The 19,131-nt window shown below is 37.6% G+C and overlaps 1 protein-coding gene across 3 annotated transcripts in view; it reads left to right on the forward strand.

Moving 5' to 3' along the window:
- The window catches only part of CycC (cyclin C), a 251,500-nt gene that overhangs the window by 200,412 nt on the left and 31,957 nt on the right, over nt 1-19,131 (forward strand). For all 3 annotated transcript variants that reach the window (XM_090414047.1, XM_090414045.1, XM_090414046.1), the window contains exons 7-8: nt 3,781-3,872; nt 6,044-6,111. In XM_090414047.1, coding sequence (XP_090270173.1) covers nt 3,781-3,872; nt 6,044-6,111 — 160 coding nt within the window. The remainder of the gene's footprint in view (nt 1-3,780; nt 3,873-6,043; nt 6,112-19,131) is intronic.

Below are 19,131 nucleotides of genomic sequence, written 5' to 3' on the forward strand. Positions count from 1 at the left end.
TAACATGCAACCATGCTTTGGCACATAATTCATGGCATCAAGGATTGATATGGTCATTTGTTTTGGGTCCATACCATTATCATGCATAAACACCACTTTTTCAACAAGCATTTTTCTGTATTTCCATTTAAATGCATGGATGATGCCCAGATCTAATGGCTGAAGCTCACTTGTACAATTAGGGAGAAAGAACACTAATCTAATGTTTCTGAGCTGCAGATCTTCAGGGTGTGCAGGACATTTGTCTAGCAGTAGTAGTATTTTGCAGTGATTTGCCCCCATTTTAGCATCCAGAGCATACATGGTAGATGTGAAGATGCTGCTGATCATCCATGCTGTGCTGTTGGCATCATTAACCAGTGGAGGTAATTTTTCTGATCCATCAGCATTGAGCATGAGCAAAACAGTTACCCTCTGCTTGCTGAGTTTTCCACCATGATACTTCTCTCCTTTAAAACACAATGTTTTACTCGGCAGAATGTTATAAAAGAGCCCAGTTTCATCCACATTGAAAATATTTTTTGGTTCGAAGTCCTGAATAATAGTCTTTAGTTCTTGTTTCCACTGGTTTACAGTTTTCTCTGCAAAACTATTACTTTCTTCACACATTTGATTATACACAATATTGTGACGAGTCTTGAAACAATCAATCCATCCATTTGACACAGTAAAACCATTAATCCCCAACCTCGCAGCAAATTCAAGGGCTTTTGCTCGGAGTATAGTACCATCGACTAGAATACCCGACGCTCTCGTAGAAACAACCCACTCTGCCACAAGTTTATCCAATTCATCGTATATCGATGTCCGAATATATTTTCGTTTTTTTGACATAGCGCCAGATTGCTTTGCATTGAGTTCAATGCTTAACCTGTTTTTTACTATCGTGTTCAAAGTGGACATGGAGAGTCCAAGATCTTTTGCTAATTGCACATGTGTTCCGGCATGCCAATCTGCACGTCACAGAATTGCCATCTTTTCTTCTACCGAAATACATTTTCTGTCTTTTTTCTCCATGTTACTAACATGGATCATCCACCACTGCACCTTGAAAACAACTATCGCATGCTAAATTATGTACCAGAAATTCTGCAATATACCACGCGCTTCTGAATTGTGACTACGAACACCAACACTGCAAGTTAGTGAGGGGATATTTCATGAACTGTGGTTTATTCATTGATATCTAATATTCACAAGTAACAACTGTTACTTGGTAGAAGGGCGAATGTGATTTCACAATTTGTGTATGATCCTTGTTCACGATTTCAATACAGTGCTGTGAATGTGAAATCACATCACAACACGTTACTGGTGCCACAAGCTACTGACAGTTTAAAATTACTGATATGAAAACTTCACGGTATCAATTCATACTGTGATTGAAAAATCACAGTATCGCTCATCACTACATTATTGCTGCAAGTGTGCAAATCAAAATGATGGTGGAAACGAAACTATTTACTAATTAGTTTAGTAAAAAGCAACGCCATCTGGGAACAGAAATGCGCAGATTTCTCCAGAAATCGATTTGAATGAGAGGAAATTGATTCGAAAATCAATGTTGCCACCCGAGAAAAAACTGCAAAGCACGGGAAATAATGTCCACATCAAGTTGTTAATGGTGGGAAAACAATATATCGCAAGAATAGGCCTTAAGACGGGACCAACGGAAAATGACGTAAATGGCAGGAAAATGCGAATTGCGGGAACGTAAAAATGGGCTTTTACTGTAATTATGACAGTTTATATATTATATATATATATATATATATATATATGTAGCCCACACAAGAAATTTGGAACCTATAGCACATCAATGTTGTATGGAGAGGCAAGTGAGAAAGTTCATGTTAAATTTATTTATTTTTTTATTTTTTTTTAATTTTTTATTTTTTTAGTGAAATAATTTACTTTTCAATTGTAGCATGTTTTCACCTGGGTAGACAAGCTATACTCTGCAAGGAGCAGCATGGGTTTACTAAAGGAGGGTCATGTTTTAGCAATTTTTTCATATTTTATAACAATGTTATGGCCATGTTGGATGAAGGAAATGAATACAATACGATAATGTTGGATTTTGCTAAGGCATTTGATAGGATACCACACAAAAGGCCTGTTTCATAAACTGGAGAATATGAGAGTGGAATATTAGCTGTTGACTTAGATCAGGGGATGGTTGATAGACAGATATAAAAAGTGGTATAGGGTGGGTGTGAATCTGCCAGATTTAAGGTGACTAGTGATGGATTCAGTTCTTGGGTCATTATTGTTCAATCTGTACATTAATGACATTAGGAAGGGTCTAACAGGAGATGTGCAAGTGTTTGCTGATGATGCGAAGATAGGGCAATCAGGGATACTACTGATATACAGCACTTACAAAATGATTTGAATAGGCTGGAAATTTGGGCAAAAGAAAATGGCTGTTAGTTTAATGTTAGTAAGCGTAAAGTTACTTTATGCTTACTAACATACTGGCCCGATAAGATTTCCAGTGGCATATTATATTAGCAGGGTTATGCTACAAGAAACTGATGAGCCTAGAGATTTTAGCATAATGGTGGATAGGAATTTGAAGTTCAAAGGTCACATAGCAAAAGTTGCAAATACAACTCAGAAGATAATTGCGATGTTGAAGTGAACCTTGACATGTAAGGAAAAGGAAGTCTTTTTGCCTCTTTATAAGGCCTTGATATGACCACGCCTGGATTATTGTGTGCAGATTTGGTCTCCTGGGTTCCAAGGGGATAAAGAAGCTGTGGAAAGGGTGCAAAGAGGAGTTACAAAGATTATATGTGGATTATTGGATTTAGATTATGAGTACAGATTGTGAATATGCAGATTAAACTACTCTGGTTAACAGGACAAAGAAGTATTATATGATAGAAGTATATAAACTTTTGAATGGGTGTTCGTCTGACAAAAATTTTCCTTATATGGACGGTGGGGAGAGAACATCCATGGAAGTTAAGTTTGTTCACAGTCAAGAAAGATGTAAGAGCTAGGTATTTTTCTCACCGAGCAGTGAGTGAGTGGATTAGTTTGTCTTTAAGGATAGTGAGTGCATATAGTGTGAATGAATTTAAGAGAAGGTATGACAGTTGGTTTGGCTGATTTATAGCCTCCCTCAATGAGTCTTTGACTCTCTGTTGACAATTGCACTTCTATAGAAATGAACTTTGCTCAGTGAAGCTTGCTTTTTCCCTCCCTTAATATTATATCTTTAATGCATCCAGTGGATTAAAGAATAGTCCAAGCATTCAAGAGCATGTTACAAAAAATGCTTCTCAACTCTATTTTCTTAAGCATTGACATTCTTGGTGCTAGGCACTTGGCATGTGCAACATTGAATAAAACTACTGATAACATCATTGCTAAACTGTTGGATGTGCAGGCTTTACAACCTAAGTTAGCTCATGGAAGCTTGATTACAGATGATCACAAGGAACAGTATGCTTTAATAAGACATTATGAAAGCATTCAGTCAAAGTTCATCTGCAGAAAACAAAATCTTTGAGGAGAATTTCAATTTACAAACATAAATAGTTAATCTGTTTATATTGGTAAATAAATTAACTGTATCAGAGCTCACCAAAATGTCATGTTCATCAAGACTGATGTTACTTGTAGAAACAAAAAGAGTTCAGAGTTTTTAATGAAAGATTATGACTGCCTTGTGACCTTTTAATAGTTTAGCTAGATGCATATTTTTTAATATGTATAAAATTTATTTATTATTATTATTTATTTATTTTTATTATTATTTTTTTTTATCAGGACTGCTGTTTAGTTCTGTATCATCCATATAGACCTCTGGTACACTATGTACAAGATGTTGGACAGGAAGAAAGTTTGCTTCCCATGGCATGGTATAAAAGTTATTTAAGCTCCTTATTTTCACTAAACAATATGTTAAAATATTTTCTGATTAAAAAAAAATACTATTTTATAAAATCTCATTTTAAAAAACAGTTTCTACTTAGAAAACATTTAAATTATCCAATCAAATATAAAATATATATATTCTGTTCATTTATTTTATGTTGAGGATAACACTTGTTTCATTACACTAATGTAAGTTTGCTTTTATTATTATCATCAGACTCCCCTTTTTATGGAGTCAAGAGATTCATTGCAGAGGTTCTCCCTCCCCTTCTCTCTCTCACATACACACAACTCATTATACCATGATTTAAATACATTCATGACTCTACACTCATCATGCTTTCAGGTATTGCATTCCAATCTTCATGCAAAAACACCTATTCCACGTTCCCTTATCACACCCTTCTACAGGGTGTGAAGCCCTTATATAGTTTACAGAGATAGCCTTTTCTTCTCCCTGTCTCCAGTCATTCTATGAAAAATCTCATACACGTTAATTTAGTAATTATCCATTACCAACTTATATGTATCAATCATGTCCACTCCTCCTTTCTATGTACACTCGGCTCTACAGTTTGCATTCCCTCAATCAGTTTTCATACTTAACATTTCAGAGATGTGAAGCTGTCTTAGTCAATTGTCTCTGAGCCCTCTCCAACATTTCTTCATCCTTTTGAAAACCAGGTGACCAAATCTGTTCCCATTAATCTGATTAAATACAATGGAATGATAACATCCTTACTTCTACCTATCAATGTTCTTTGCATCATGCAAGGAGCAAACTTCTCTGCTATCATCATCACTCCCTTTCTGTCCTGTCTGTCTCAATGAAAAATTCCATATTCCTGCATCTCAGTTCTTATCAGAATGCCATCCTCATCCAACCAGTTCTCACTTACTCCAACAGTTTCTGGACAAATGAACTCTGTTAACACTACAATTTCATTTCTCTTATTTTGAATACTTATAGCATTTTTAAACATACACACTAGCTCATTTCTGATCCTATAACAAGCCTTACTGACTCCACTTCTCTGATATGACTTCTCCATACTACCCCTCCTGGCTACTCCTCCCCTATCATCACTAATATTATGCTTCTTCCCAGGCCTAAATGTTATCACTGCATCGTTGACTATCTCAATCCTTTCTTACACACTAACATATCCACTTCCGTAACCATCTGCACTTTTTACACAGTATCTCCCTGTTGATCCTGCCTCTTTTCCCTGTCTGTTTTGTGTTCCTTCTCTGTCATTCTCTTCACATATGCCCCTCACTTTTCCATTTACAAACTCTCCTATTCCAATCTCCTGCTCTCTCACACACATCACTTCTTGCTTCCCCATGGTCTTCCATTCACTTCAGTCATTACTTAACAGTTCTCCAGCTGACTTGCACCAGATCCATTTAAATGTAGCCCATCTCTTTTATACTGTTCCATCCGTGCAAGGAAAATGAACTTCTTTTCATTGAACATCTCTGCTAGCATTCTATTCATAATCATCGCTCACATTTCTTTGGTTCCATTCTCTTTTGGTTTGGTTGGTACCAAATCATTTGTGTCTACTACCATGGGAGATGAATTTCACCGCTAGGTATGAGACCACCACTCCGCTTATTGGAAGCGGGATGTTTCTGGACTGTGTAAAAATAAATAAATTACAAAAAATATATATATAAAATTGATAAAAATGAGGGGGAAAAATCCTTAGCCCACCCATAGTACAAATCTATTATAGGCTTACTAATAACCTGTTGTGGGTGGGAAACACACACAAAAAAAATCCTCTTGCATGCTTACTCCTCATATCCAATGTTTCAGCCACCCTTCTCATTGTGTTGTGAGTGAAAAGGTGCACCTTTTCATTCACAACACCTCTAATCATTGATTCCCCCATACAGGGCTACTCTTGAATCATTTAATATCCCTTTCAAAAATAAATCTTTTTGTCCCATTCTCTCTTATATGCTTATTCTCTTGCCTCATCTTATCAACTCTTCAATTACTTTCTCACTGCTGCCATTTATGCCAGTCGCATTCTTGTTACCTTGCATCCCTAGTGATAACTGTCTTTATATAATTCTATGGTAATGATTAAAGAACCTTGATTTCTCAAATATTATATAAAACTAATTAAATATAATATTTTAGGAAGGTGGTGAATGACAGTCTTCGTACTGATGTATGTCTTTTATATCCACCTCATCAGATTGCATTAGGTAAGTTTTTGAAGTTTCTTTCTCTCCCTATCCGATATTCCAGTGTAGATATATTTCAGTTGTACAAGTTGTACATTGTCAAAAACATTGTCATTAAAAAAAAAGTGCCTGTTTAAATACATGTTACCATGTAAACTTTCCACATATAGTAAAACCCCTTTTTTACACTTTTCAGGGGACTGGTGAAAAAAAGTGTAAATAGCAGGAAATGTTAAAAAACATTAAAAAAAGGCTGAAAGATGACTTACTGCTAGTATGTGAGTCTGCATACTAGATTACAAAATTTAATAACTGAAAATAAATGAATTTACAATTACATACATTTATCTATTTAAAAAATCTTTAATTGTTGATTTTTTTTTTTTTTTTTTTTTTTTTTTTTTTTTTTTTTGACATAGCGCCAGACTGCTTTGCATTGAGTTCAATGCTTGACCTGTTTTTTTACTATAGTGTTCAAAGTGGACACGGAGAGTCCAGGATCTTTTGCCAAATGCACACGTGTTCCAGCATTCCAATCTACACGTCGCAGAATTGCCATCTTTTCTTCTAACAAAATACATTTTCTGTCTTTTTTCTCCATGTTACTAACATGGATAATCCACCATCGCAACTTGAAAGCAACTCTCACATGCTAAATTATGTAGCAGAAATTCTGCAATATCAATTCGTACTGTGATTGAAAAATCACGGTATCGCTCATCACTACATTACTGCTGCAAACCTGCAAGTCACTGTGATGGTGGAAACGAAACTACAGCTGAAAGCAACGCCATCTGGGAACAGAAATACGCAGATTTCTGCAGAAATCGATCTGAAAATACCCGAGAAAAAAATGCAAATCACGGGAAATAATGTCCACATCAAGTTGTTAATGGCGGGGAAAACAACTTTTCGTAAGAATAGGCCTTAAGACGGAACCAACGGAAAATGACGTAAATGGCAGGAAAACGTAAATTGCGGGAACGTAAAAATGGGGTTTTACTGTATTAACATCAGCAATAAAGAAGTTTTCTTTTTCAAGTATACATCATCATAATCAAATTCCTGATATTTACCATCAATGGATATACAGAATATTATAATATTACTGCATGTTTAAGTTTACATTAGTACTAACTTCCTGTAAACAATTTTCCTGCACGAGTGTTATTTGTCAGGACTCCAATGTTGTGAGAGTTTATGTTTTGGTCTTCTGAGGTACTTCAACTGCATCACTTCACCTAAATTTTAGACCTCCTCTGGGTCTTTTTTTCTACCATCAAACACCTATTTTGTTAACTTTTCATTTTTCATGTTTAAGTTGTTAAAGCATCTTAGATTAGTTCCCTGACACATTCTTGAATGCTAACTAGGTTAGTTTTCTTCTTGATATTTTCATTTTAATGTGATTCTGCCATAAATGCTGTCAGTTCACTTTCCTAATTTTTCTCTGAATTCTCATATGTGGTCTCTGGTCTTTGATCAGCTGTTTTATTTTTAACCAACTTGCTGATCTCTAAATTAAAATTGGTTGAACACCGTCTTGTATACTGTTAGTTTAGTGTTTTGGCTAATTTTTCTCTTATTCCATGTAAATTTATTCAGTTGGCTCTCCAGCTATATCAGCTTTCCTATTTTATGTGTAAAGAGCTAAATTATGATTCATCTTTATTGAAAAGCATTCACAATATTATCTTTACGAAAGTGTGCAAGCCAGCAGTAGTCAGTTTTCACATTTTTCTCCAACATTTTAATACTGAATCAGCCTAACTAAAGTAGTCTTCTTCATTATCATCATCAATTTCACTATGTACTATATGTAATAACGATATAGTAGCCTGTACCCCCCCCCCCCTAGGGGAGGGTACAGGCTACTATATTGTTACTACATGATTAAATTTATACATTATTACTAATCTCTTGTCGGTAGTTTCACTGTTATTTGATTGGAGGAGAAAAGCATGGTTTAATAGAGAGTGTGAAGAAGCTGTAGTGAAACGAAGGGAAGCACTATTGAACTACCTAGCAGATAGCAGGAAGAAAGCTGCATATGACAGGGTGAGAAGAGTGGTGAATACGTGTCTATGCAGGGAAAAGCGGAAGTATCTTAATGAGAAAGTGGCTAGTATAGAGAGAAATAGGGTGACAAATAATGGATGGGAGATATACTGGATGATCAAAGCCATGCGAGGTGCCCAGACACAAGCGGCAACCATAAGAGATGAGAGTGGAAATCTATTAAACTCAAAAGATGCTCTTGCTTGGTGGCATAGATATTTCGTGAACTTGCTGAATATCAATGCCGGAATGTCAATATCAGAGGATTATACTCCTTATCAAACTGCTGAACCATTTATTGAAGAGCTGACATTTAGTAAGATTACTCGTGCTATCTGCATGCTGAAAAATAATAAGGCTCCAGGAGTGGACTGCATATTGGCAGAGCTCCTGAAGAATGGTGGGGACGTCCTGCTGGAGCAGCTTCACCGGCTCATCTTGATGATCTGGCGACAAGAATGGTTGCCAGACGAGTGGAAGGAGTCGCTAATCAGGCCCAGTATATAGGAAAGGAGATTAGGCTCAATATGGCAACTATAGGGGCATCTCACTGCTGCCGACTGGCTACAAGGTTGTATCTAACATCATGCTAATGCGCCTCACACCATATGCAGAAGAGTGCCGTGGTGACTACCAGATGGGCTTCAGGAGGAACCGTTCTACAATAGACCAACTCTTCACGCTGCACCAAGTTTTTGAAAAGTGCTGGGAATATAACCAGGAAGTTGATAATATTTTCATAGAGTTTTTTGAAGCATATGACTCAATAATACACCCAAAAATATGGCAGGGTTAGAAGAGCTGGGAATTCCTCGAAAATTCCGAAAAATGGTGCAGGTGCGAGTAGCTGGTTTGAGAGCAAGAGTGAAAGCAGAAGGTGACCTGTCAGACCCATTTCAATTACACACTAGTGTGAAGCAGGGTGATGGGCTTTCTCCGATTCTCTTCAATCTAGTGTTGGAAAAAGTAATTAGGAACACACAGCAAGTGTCAGGTGGAGTTGACGTGGGGTGTAAGTTAGGATTCTTGGCTATGCGGACAACCTGAACATCATGATGCATCAACGGGATGACGCAGTGGCATTGGTTACTGCTATTGAAGAAGCTGCAGAAGAAGTTGGCCTGAAGATAAACGCTGAGAAGACAAAATACCTTTTTATGAGTCACCATCTGCAGCTCCCTCAAGATCCAGAGGGAGCTGCACAGTTTGAGAGGGTGAAGGTATTTAGGTACTTGGGTTCTTTCGTGACTGAAGACAACAAAGTTGAGGCTGATGTCCAGAGTCGGGTAAATGTTGCGAATGTGGCCTATTATTAGGTGTGTCCCCTTTTCACCTCGTGCTTGCTGTCTTGGACTACAAAGGTAGGACTATACAAGACTTCGATCAGGCCTGTTCTCCTCTACAGTGCTGAAGTGTGGACTCTCACAGCGAGACAAGATGATCACCTGAGAGTATTCGAGAACAAGATGCTACGACGTATCTATGGAGGGGTCATGGCAGATAGAGTCTGGAGGAGGCGTCACAGAGGGCCGTGCCCAGTGGCGACATCTGGTGCTTTAGGCCAAAAGTCCCCCCTGGCTGATAGTGCCTGTAATGTAAAGCAGTTCAGTTACCTATGATCACTGAAGATCTAGACTATTTTGAAACCATCAAACACAGAATCAATAATGGATGGATAACAATGGGCAGACTACAACAAAATATGAAATATTTTTAAATATTCATATTTTAAAATATGGAATATTTTAATTAAGCAAAGAACTCTAATTAAAGATATATAAAATAATGATAATTCCCACAGTACTCAATGGCTCAGAATGCTGGATCTTAAGAAAAAAAGAAAGGTATAAGTCAATGCTTTCAAAACTCCTGATCAAATGGCTAATTATTTACTGAAAACCCTCCAAGATAACTCCCATCTCTACCAGGAAAATAACTGTGCAATCTTCCATCAGAAAAAATCTGAAGAGGGCCTCCGAGCTTCCTGAACTTGTAGAGCCAGTTTCCTTGAAGAGGTGCAGGAAGTCTTAAAACTCACCAAGAATGGCAAAGCTGCAGAAGTGGATGGTATCCTCCCCGAGTTTCTAAAACATCTCAGCTAACGAGGTCAAATATGGCTGGCTGCCCTTTTCTCAAATATTATAACAACTGGAAAACTACCAAAAACTGTGGCAGAAGGCAAAATAATTGCTGTGTCCAAACCAAGGAAAGATCCAAATAATGACAGTCAAAAATATATGACTTATCTCCTTGCTTTGCTCCACCTTTAAGCTCTTTGAACAAATTCTCCTTAAAAGAGTTTCACCACTCATTGAAAGAGCACTCCCAATTGAACAAGCTGGCTTCAGGCCGGGAAGAAGTTGCTGTGACCAGGTCCTGGCCCTGAGAACACAGATTGAAGCAGGCTTAGAGAAGAAACTTAAATCCAGAGTCATCATCATCAAATTCCTGCTATGTACCCTCAAGGGGTGTACAGGATATGACAGTACTACATGAAAAAATTACATCATTACTAACTTCCTATCTACAATTTTCCTCCAAATCAGTCTGTTACTTGTCAAGACTCCAACATTATCAGATCTTATATTTCTATCGTCTAAGGCACTTTGTGCCGTATCAATCCACCTATATCTTGGTCTTCCTCTGAGTCGTTTTCCTGCCAAACCTGGCAGAGAACACTTGTTTTGCTAATCTTTCCTCACCCATTCTATTTAAGTGACCATACCACCTGAGATTAGCTCTGCTAATGCATTCCTGGATGCTGACAATGTCAAGTTCTTTCCTAATATCCTCATTTTTAATATGATATTGCCATTGATGCCATCTGTTCACGCCTCTGATCTTTCTGAGGACTCTCATATCTGCGGTCTCTAGACTTTGGTGAAGTGTTTTACTTCTGACTCAGCTCTCAGATCCATAAGTTAAAACTGGTTTGAACACTGTCTTCTATACAGCTAATTTAGTGTTCCGACTAATTTCTCTCTTATTCCATATGAATTTATTCAATTGACTTCCCACCATACCATCTTTGCTGATTCTGTTGTCTATTTCTATTTAATTTACCATCTTCAGTAAAATTGTGCCTAAGTAGCTGAAATGTTTTACTTGTTCCACAGGTTCTCCATTCACAACACAGTTTACATTTTCAATGATTCTGCCTATTTTCATTGTCTTTGTCTTTTTATTGCTGACCTTCATACCATATCTATTACAACAGCTATTCAATTTAGTCAGAGAATCTTGCAGACTTGTAGCAGATTTATTTAGAAGTATAACATCATCCGCATAAAGCAAAGAGCTGACATTAACATCTCCAATTTTGATATCAGGTTTAATACCACTTTCCTTCATAATGTGATCCATATAGATAATGAATAACAGAGGGGATAATGTACATCTCACACCAGATTTAACATTAAACCATCTTCCTGTACTTCCTTCCTGAACTGCTGACTTACAACTCAAATAAAGACTAAGTATTGCTTGATATAATGTCCCATTGACACCATATAACTGTAGCGTATTGAATAGCTTCTCTATCTTGGCACCTTGTCACATGCCTTTTCCAAATCGACAAAACTTAAATACAGATCTTTGTTATATTCCCATGCTTTCTTGACTATTTGTCGTAAAGTGAAGATCTGATCCTGACAGCCTCTATTTGGCCTGAATCCAGCTTTTCTTCCACAATTCTTCTCAACCGTTTCTCAAGTATACTTGCATAGATCTTGCCAGGAACACTCAGTAGGGAAATACCTCTGTAATTCTCACATTCAGTTTTATTTCCCTTTTTATATATGGGTACTATGAGAGCTCTACTCCAATCATCGGGAATTCGTCCCTCTGTCCAGGCTTTCTGAACTATGCAGTACAGCCACTGTAAGACTTTTATACCACCATACTTAAGCATTTCTGGTCGAATATCATCTACTCCTGCTGCCTTTCCACATTTCAAGCCTTTCATGGCTTTTTCTACTTCAAGTATGGATATGTATTCCTGACTGCATGCCTGGTCAGTGTTTTTTATCACTGTGCTGTCATCACTATTTGTTTCATTTAGCAGTTTTTCAAAGTAATTACTCCATACTTCAAGGATATCTTTTTCTCCTGTTTCCTCCATTCCTAAGCTTCTTCAACAACCTCCAGAATATTTTGCCACCTTCATGATATTTATTTTCTATATTCTTGCCAAAGTCCTCCCACGACTTTTGTTTAGCTAGTTTTACACACTGTTTAGCTTTCTTACATTTGTCTTTGTATTCTGTAAGAGTAAAAGCTGACTTATTTGTCAGGAACTTTTGATATGCTTTCTTCTTTTCCTTCACTGCCTCTTTAATTTCCTGTGTCCACCAGGGAGTTCTGATTTTTTTTTATCCTTGCACACAACCTCACCACATGCCTCTCTGGCAGAATCAATCAATGTTTTCTTCATAGTTTGCCACTGAATCTCCAAGGTTTGATTCCTGTTCTCAAACTCTTTCATTTTTTCTTCAATAATCTTTGTGTATTTTAGTCTACAGTTCACATCTGAGAGCTGCTCAACTTTTATTTGCTTTAAAACTTTCTTACATGTTATTCTTTTCAATATGAAATTCAATTTTATTCTGCTCAAGACTAAATAGTGATCACTTCCTATTTCAAATCCTCTGTACACTCTGGTGTCCTGCACCAGGGAGAAAATATCACTATCAACAATAACATATCAATGAGACTTTTCTTATTCCTAGCCTCTTCTCTCCATGTGAATTTGTGCACATTTTTATGTTGGAACATGGTGTTAGTAATGACCAGTCCATGTCCTGAGCAGAAATCCAACAGATATTTGCCATTATTATTAGCTTTGCTCTTTTCTCCAAATTTTCCCAAAATATTTTTGTATGTCTCACAATCATTTCCTACTCTGCTATTTAGATCCCAAATTTTTTCCAAATTTTCCCAAAATATTTTTGTATGTCTCACAATCATTTCCTACTCTGCTATTTAGATCCCCAACAAGGACCAACTTTTCCTTTTTCATTGTGTCAGTTGCTTTTTCTAGAGTGTCAAAAAATTCCTCCACTTCTACCTTAGTAGAACCTTCTGTGGGACCATAGGCACAAATAAGTCTCATTGTCCAGTTCCCCATTCTCATATTTGCCCACATTACTCTACTTGAGACTGACTGCCATTCAAGAAGATTAGCCTCGTATTTTGTGTTGAATACTATGGCTACTCCTGCTTTTCCTTGATTGTCATTGCCTAAATATAAAATTTTGTATTTATTGCTCCGAAAGATCTCACCAGTTTTGGTCTTTTTTGATTCAGTCACCCCTGTTATGTCGATCTGGTACTTATCTAATTCCTCAGCTAGCTCCATTTCTTTGCCATTCAGGCTTCTTACGTTGATAGTACTGATCTTTAACTCTGGTGATGTTGATTTGGGGTTTGTTTTCAGATTTGTTCCAGTAGCTGACTTTTCGCTGTTCGCCCTGGTTCCCTGGCGAAAACAACGGGGGCCTTGTTTAACCTGGCGACGCCCCAGCCAGCATGAAATTTTGTCATGTTGTACCATCATTTTTTATTTTGGTTTAACCAATAAGAATACAATTTGGTTGGCTAAATCCCAAATTGCCAGCCCAACCTCGTTCGTTCAGTATCAAAGTAGATACCCAACAGGGTGCACCACGAGAAGGTGAGGATTGGACATTAGGTCAGAAACACTGGTCGATTCTCCGCATTCCTTTAAAGGCTATGTGGAGGTCTTCTCTCGCTTATACAGCTTTGACCCTTAAGCACCACCTTAAGCAAATCCGGAGTCACTTTCATCAATCTAACATCAGCTTATGACACATCTGGATCAGGGGCCTCCTCCTAAAGCTAAGCAATATCATGAGGTGCAAAACAACTTTCCAGCTTTTTGAATCCATTCTATTCAACAGAAAGATCCGGGTCCATATTGGTGGAAAAAAGACCAGGCCCAGATTCCTCCACAACGGTCTTCAACAAGGCTCTGTTATCCCCTTTACTATTTAACATCTATATGTCTGACTTACCACATACCAGCTCAAGCAAATATGTATACGTCGATGATCTCGCTATCTTACGCCAATCTACCTCCTTTGCCAACCTGGAAACAATCTTGAACACAGACCTGAACATTCTGGAGGTGTACTTTAAGCAGTGGTACCTGAAGCAAAACCTAATAAAAAACTGTGTCCACAGCATTCCACTTGAACAATGCAGAGGCAAAATAAAGAACTTTTATTATTAACAGACCAGAAGATAAATGATAAAATATACAAAGAGCCAACAAGTTTCACTAGCCACTGTCTAGCATTTTCAAGACTGAACTAGTATGAAAACAAATGCATTAAGTTACATTTCAAACATACATACACTTTAGTAACTGTTAGGCTGTTACATTTGATCATTCTGTTTGAAGGCGTGTCCGCGTGGTTAGCCTAGTGGCTTTGCGCTTCGCAACCATATGCCTGGGGAAGGAGTGTCCTAGGTTCGATTCCCGTCGGAGACGTGAGGAGCTGAAGGATCTTCCTCAGCCATAGCGAAGTTAGCCGGTCTTGGGCGCGGGCAGTAGGGTTTTTTCCGCCAGTTTATCTGGTGTTTTTCATCCTGCAAGCAGGCAAACCGGCCCCGTGAACACACATGGATTCAGCCAAGAATACCTTGAGGCATAGGAGCGACCATTCTATCCTCGTATTTCGGTTACGAAATCCAAGCATGCTTGGAAGGTTGTGGGCCTTAAAGGCCTGTTAAAGCCATTGGGATAGATAAATAGTTTGAAGGCGTGCATGTGTTCGAAAACTTCAGTCAGATTTCGGTACATGACCACGTGTTGTGTAGTTTTTTGCATATTGTAATTCTGTCGAACTGAGAGAGATGATGAGATTTTTCCATATGTCTTTAAGAATAATACCGTGATTTCTATTTAAATTATTGCCTGTGCGTAGTACCACAGCTGCTTCTTTTAAAGTTCTGTATCTGTAGTCATTCTCGATGTAAGGCATAGAACTGTTTTTCCGATCTATAACGTGATTTGATGTTGAGAAATGATGAGCTAAACCAGATGTGATGATTCTATTATGATTGACATCCCCCACATGTTCCTTCTGTCTTATTTCAAAACTTCTAGAAGTCTGACCAATGTAAGAAAGGCCACACGTGCATGGAATTTCATATACTCCAGGACATTTGAAGAAAGGTACCTCATCTTTAGGTGATCTTAAGATTTGTCTGATTATGGTAGTTGGTTTAAAAATTTGGTGGAGATATGTCGATGCCGTGTTCATCATCTGGAAAGATACCATGGAAAACCTTCTTGTGTTTCTGAACAAAATCAACTCACTACACAATAAGATCAAATTCACTATAGAACTAGAGAAGAACAAAGAACTTCCTTTTCTTGACATCCTCGTGAGGGGAGAAGATAACAATTTCCAACTGTCCATTTACAAGAAACCCACAGATACTGGTAGATATCTACATTATTCGTCCAACCATCATAGATCACAGAAACACAGCATCATTCACGTGCTCCGTAATAGAGCCTTAAGGTCTATTTCAAAAGAAACAGATGTGCAGAGAGAACTGTCACTAATAGCTAACACTCTATCTCTTAATGGATACCCTTCTAACATTTTAAACAAATGGCTATTTAAATACAACCACCAACAATGTGTTACGGTGCCCCAACATGTGTCCACAGCTGTCATTCCATATATTAATTCGGTTTCCACAAAATTGGCGAGAATGTTAAAAGCTCATAACATCAGAGTGGTTTTTAAACCAACTACCATGATCAGACAAATCTTAAGATCACCTAAAGATGAGGTACCTTTCTTCAAATGTCCTGGAGTATATGAAATTCCATGCACATGTGGCCTTTCTTACATTGGTCAGACTGCTAGAAGTTTTGAAATAAGACAGAATAAACATGTGGGGGATGTCAATCATAATAGAATCATCACATCTGGTTTAGCTCATCATTTCTCAACATCAAATCACGCTATAGATTGGAAAAACAGTTCTATGCCTTACATCGAGAATGACTACAAATACAGAACTTTAAAAGAAGTAGCTGTGGTACTACGCACAGGCAATAATTTAAATAGAAATCAGGGTATTATTCTTAAAGACATATGGAAAAATCTCATCATCTCTCTCAGTTCGACAGAATTACAATATGCAAAAAACTACACAACACGTGGTCATGTACTGGAATCTGACTGAAGCTTTCGAACACATGCACGCCTTCAAACAGAATGATCAAATGTAACGGCCTAACAGTTACTAAAGTGTATGTTTGAAATGTAACTTAATGCATTTGTTTTCACACCAGTTCAGCCTTGAAAATGCTAGACAGTGGCTAGTGAAACTTGTTGGCTCTTTGTATATTTTATCATTTATCTTCTGGTCTTTTAATAATAAAAGTTCTTTATTTTAATACCTCAGACCAAATATGTACAATTTAAATGCAGAGGCAAATCGATACCTCAACCTCTCTTTCTGTGATAAAATGGTAGAACATGAGCCTCACCTGAAATACCTTGGAGTGAGCCTGGACAGAAGCCTAACCTATAAAAGGCACATCACCAACCTGTCCAACAAAGTTAAAATGAGAAATAATATCATCTCACAACTTAATGGAACAACCTGGGGTTGTGGTGCTGATGTCTTAAGGTCGTCTGCACTAGCCCTCGCATTCTCTGCAGCAGAATACTATGCCTCTGTCTGGGAAAGAAGTGCACACACTAACATTATAGACACCCAGCTAAACTCTACCATGTGCACAGTTAGTGGGACACTGAGAACCATCCCTCTCCCCTGGCTTTCTGTCCTATCTAATGTTGCTCCACCAAATATATAGAGAAGACAAGCCTCGATTAAAGTATTTAATAAAGTAATGAGCAACCCGCTCCTGCATCAGACTCTCATAAATCTACCTAGTATTTGCCTAAAATCACGAAACCCTTTCTGGTTCATGGACGAACTCTCTTCAGCTGCCTTACTATCAACATCTGCCATGTGGAGAGAATAATGGTCCAACAATCTTTCAACAAATGGTTTCCTGGTTGAAGATCCCTGTGCTCCACTGCCTGGTTTTGCCCTTCCTAGGAAGATTTGGTCATCTATCTACAGGATCAGAACTAACCAGGGCAGATGTGGCTGTCTACTACATAAATGGAGACTGACCACCCTTATTGTGACTGTGGTCCAGACGATCACTCATATTGTGAATGTCTGCCCAAGGTACCAATTTCATGGTGGTGGCCTCCAGGACATCCACATAGTGGCAGATGAGGCCCTAGATTGGCTTTCTGGTCTGGATTGACCTGTAGCTTAGTTACTTTTGCATTAAGAATAAATAAATAAATGCTTTTGAAATGAAATGCCTAAGAAAAATCAATACTACAAACTGGACAGAAGGAAAAACAAATGAAAAAGTCAGAGAACTAAACTTTAAAGAAAAAAACAATAATTACAGCACTAAAAGAGAACCAACTAAGCTGGTTTGGACATGTTTCAAGAATGAACCCAGAAAGACTACCAAACATATTATTAAATGGTAGAATTGAAGGACAGCCCAGCAGAGGAAGACCAAGAAAGAAATGGATTGACAACATTAAAGAAAGCACCCACTTGAACTCCATAATAGAACTTCATAAAAGACAGCAGACCGAAAGAAATGGCAAAAATTCATCTTTGAGGAACTCAACCCACCATGAGCAGAAGAGAAGAAGATACACACACACACACACACAAATATATATCAGGGGCATATATTCAGGATGTGCTAAGTGTGCTGTGCACACCCACAAAAATCACCAATATTCTATTTTTGCATTTAGTCCTGTTAGACTCCCTGAATTGTTTCTTGACTTCAAGTGATTTGCAAAATTAAATACACTATGCTAATACTTCATGAAGAGGACACTTTTCGATGCTTAAACATTTCATCACATTCACATTAATAATCTGGGTGTGCGGACACAAATACAGTCACACCTTTGAGCCTTTGAACAGATGTACAGATGGTGCAGTGAGTCAAATTATTAGCATTCAGTGGCTTTAAACAACCCAGAAGGCGAGGCAGGGTGTGTGCTGAGACAATAGCACCCAGAAATCAGTGGCTGTGATTTTATTGCATCAACCAATCCAATTGAACGTTGTTATTTGTTATGAGTTACGTTTTTTTTTTTTTTTTTTCCCCTCTCTCCTGAGTTTCATCTGCTTTGTGTGCATGAAGTGTGAACTGACATGTTAGGACAACAATCTAGACAAGTTTTAAATGTATAATTTTCTATAAATAATTTATAACTTTCTTACTCATCTTTACAGTGGGAAACTATTGACGATCTACTGAATGTCCCATTTTCTGCCAGAGCTCTTGTGGGTTGTATGATTGTAGTTGAAGGAGGCAAGCCTCGTTTCCAAATTTACTATTATATTTACACCTTTAAGTAATTCAAATATACCAACCAAATATAGCATTCTGCTTCATTATTGTTTTCTAATATATCTTAAAACAAATACGTTATTCCTTACTCTATGCAGATTTGGTTATTACAATAAATTGATAAATTAAAGCATTCAAAGTTATCCTGCAATAAATTGCATTGGATCAACTAAGATAGCACTGATGCACTCTTAAAACTTTCATACATCGATATAAATGCACTAATACAGTTAAATTGATGTGAATTTTGTAGCATGGGTTGCATAAGCGAAATGACAGCACACCCAATCAAAATAGACATGCGACACTGCTGACACACACAGGGTGCTTAAGGGTTGAAGTTGTATAACTGGGAGGAGACCTCCAACTAGTCTTTCAGGAATGTGAAGAACCAACCAGGGCTTTTGATAAAATGTCCAGTTCTCACCTTCTTGTAGTGCACCCTTAAGATATCTATCTGGATACTGAATGAACAAGGATGGGCTGGCAATTTGGGATTTAGTCTACCAAATTGTATTCTTATTAACTTA

This window comes from Typopeltis vanoorti, chromosome 24 (genome assembly GCF_054136105.1).
Source record: "Typopeltis vanoorti isolate ZY-2024b chromosome 24, IOZ_Tvanoo_1.0, whole genome shotgun sequence".
NCBI classification, from domain to species: domain Eukaryota; kingdom Metazoa; phylum Arthropoda; class Arachnida; order Uropygi; family Thelyphonidae; genus Typopeltis; species Typopeltis vanoorti.